Source organism: Poromitra crassiceps (genome assembly GCF_964638095.1).
Source record: "Poromitra crassiceps genome assembly, chromosome: 16".
NCBI classification, from domain to species: Eukaryota; Metazoa; Chordata; class Actinopteri; order Beryciformes; family Melamphaidae; genus Poromitra; species Poromitra crassiceps.
The window spans coordinates 14508241-14510740 of record NC_139645.1 but is presented as its reverse complement, the minus strand read 5'-3'; the positions used below and the strand labels follow the sequence as shown (position 1 = coordinate 14510740).

The 2500-nt window shown below is 44.2% G+C and overlaps 1 protein-coding gene across 1 annotated transcript in view; it reads right to left on the bottom strand.

Moving 5' to 3' along the window:
* The window catches only part of lrp4 (low density lipoprotein receptor-related protein 4), a 99446-nt gene that overhangs the window by 48542 nt on the left and 48404 nt on the right, over positions 1 to 2500 (bottom strand). The window contains exons 10-12 of the mRNA XM_083653319.1: positions 1986 to 2111; positions 783 to 829; positions 95 to 278 (exon numbers count right to left, since the gene is read on the bottom strand). Coding sequence (XP_083509445.1) covers positions 95 to 278; positions 783 to 829; positions 1986 to 2111 — 357 coding nt within the window. The remainder of the gene's footprint in view (positions 1 to 94; positions 279 to 782; positions 830 to 1985; positions 2112 to 2500) is intronic.

Genomic DNA, 2500 nt, shown 5'->3' with positions numbered 1-2500 from the left:
ATGGATGAGGTGAGGGAGAGAGAGACAGAAGGAGAGCTGAACAGAGGTCCGAGCCTCCGGTCCGGTCTGGTCCGGTCCAGCGCTTGCTACCCACCCGGGCTCTCCAGGCCGGTGGACACCACCTCCTCCACGTTGGACCCGTTGAGGTTGGCCTTCATGATGCGGTCGAGCGTGACGTCGGACCAGAACACACGCTCCTGGCTGTGGTGGAAGTCCAGTGCGATGGCGTTCTCCAGGTTGTTGAGCAGCAGCGTGTACTCAGAGCGGTGAGGCAGCACCTGGTAGGGATGCACATTTTTATCAATTTCCTTAATACATTAATTGGTCATGTTAATGGTTGATTAATTAAGTCAATTATTCGATTAATCATATAAAAAACAGCTCCTGACATACAAAATAGAAAATACTAAATGTGGGTTTTTACACCTGTCTTTAGGCGTACTCATCAAGTTGATAAACCAAACAATCTTCCTGCATCAGCTGCCACTGTGCTTGTAGACACGTGCTGTATTTCAACATTGTATTACAATGTTTACAATGAATATTGTCTTTTTGGGTGTAATTCTCCCAGACCGGACTTTTTGTCTGTTTGCTTGGCTTTCTCCTTCCTCTGTATAAGAGATAAAAGTTACATTTTGCCCTTGTGGTGTTAAATCATTTCAGCAAAAAAAGGAGAAAATAGCACATTGCCTACATTGTCGATTGACCGGTTAACATAATGTTTGATCGATCAAATTCTTGACGCGATTAATCGATTGTCGATTCATCGTTAACATGCCTACCTGGCGGATGTCGATTCGGTTGGCGAACAGAAGGACCGGCTCTGGACCTGCGGGGGGGTGGGGGGGCACAGAGAAAGTCAATCAGAATGTAAAGAAAAACAAGTGAGAGAGAGCAGTGAGGTACGGCTGAATGATAGACATAAAAATAATAATAATTGCGATTATCTCACAGAATATTGTAATTACATTGAATTTGTCCTGATTTGGAATCACGTGACATTAAAACAGTTAAACCATTACAAAATTAAAGCAGTTTATACAGTCATCACATTAATTAGATCTTTACAGAGTGATGCCTCTTTTCAGCATTTTCCATCAAATACAATAAATAATGTAAGGAGGGCGTTTCAGAGAAATGTACACTATCCACTTCTCCCTTTAATTTCCTGAAGCCTCATGAAGAAGGTGATTATTTCCATGACAAAGATTTCGTAAATACAGTCTGTTGATGGGGTGTCTGGCTTCAGCTATTTTCAAAAGTGCAATTCATATCACAAGTGTTTCTTGTCCTAGATTTTTTATTTTATAACTTAAATTATTGATTCTCCACCCGACTGTGAAAAAATAAGAAAAACAAAATCAGAAAGAAACAGACATCGGTGTGCCGGATTTAGCCAATTTGAGTCTGACGAAAAGTTTTCACCAATATTGCATAAATATGATTTATGCAAAGATTACCTGCAGCTCTTAAAAAAAAAGCTTGTTCTGAAATCCAGTTTGGATGCAACTCTCTCTTAAGAAACAACCTCTGTGAAGTGTGAAATTGCATTTTTTTGTTCTCTTCGATTAATTGTTCAGCTCTATAGTGAGGCCCAGAAATAAAGTCCAAGTTGGAAAGTACTGTATAAAGGCGGGCTGAGTCAGAATGGACGGTCAGTTTTAATAACAGCCAACATTAATCTCATGGTAGGTGACGGGGCGGTACCAGCAGCTGACCCGGGTTAAGCAGATTGATGGGCTGCTGTTCCCGGGCCTGCAGCCTACCTCCACTGCATATCTAAATGTAGTCCAGACCCCCTCTATGAGCTGACCTCATTCTGTGTGCGGGACCCCACGGCACAGAGAGGGATAGAGTTACTGCTGGAGCGAATATAAACAGACAAACTCTACGCAACTGGGTTTTTATACTGGAGCTCCAACCCCAGCATGTGTCTGCGCGGTCACACGTCGAGCCTGGTGGAACTATGACAGAGGGGTTTTTACCTAGAGCCTTGCAGCTGCGCTTGTCGGGCCGCAGCTCGTAGCCCTGGACGCACCAGCACTGGAACCCCCCCTCGGTGTTGGTGCAGCCCTGACTGCAGTAGCCCTCTTCTGCGCACTCATCCACATCTGGAACGGACCAAAGAGGCAGAGAAAAGGAGGAGAGGAGGGGGGACATCAGTGTCACATTCCTGCAGGTTTAACAATGAATTCAAGACACTAAGGCCCAGATGTATTTAAACCCTTAGTGGGGGGGGGGGGGAAGGGGGGGTACACAAACGTTCACAATGTTAGCAAAGTCAGCAGCAAGATTTGTGATAGGTAGAAAAGGGTTTGCTTGACCAATCAAGGTTTGTCTCACTGGTTTTGCACATTGACTTTAAAAAAGATGGACGTCATCATGACACCTCACCAAAAGTAAAGCCAAAACATCTTGGTCACCCCCTTGTGACCCCATAAGTCCCGCCTCCTCCATGTTATTGGATAGGACATGAGCCAAACAAAGTCAAATACATATT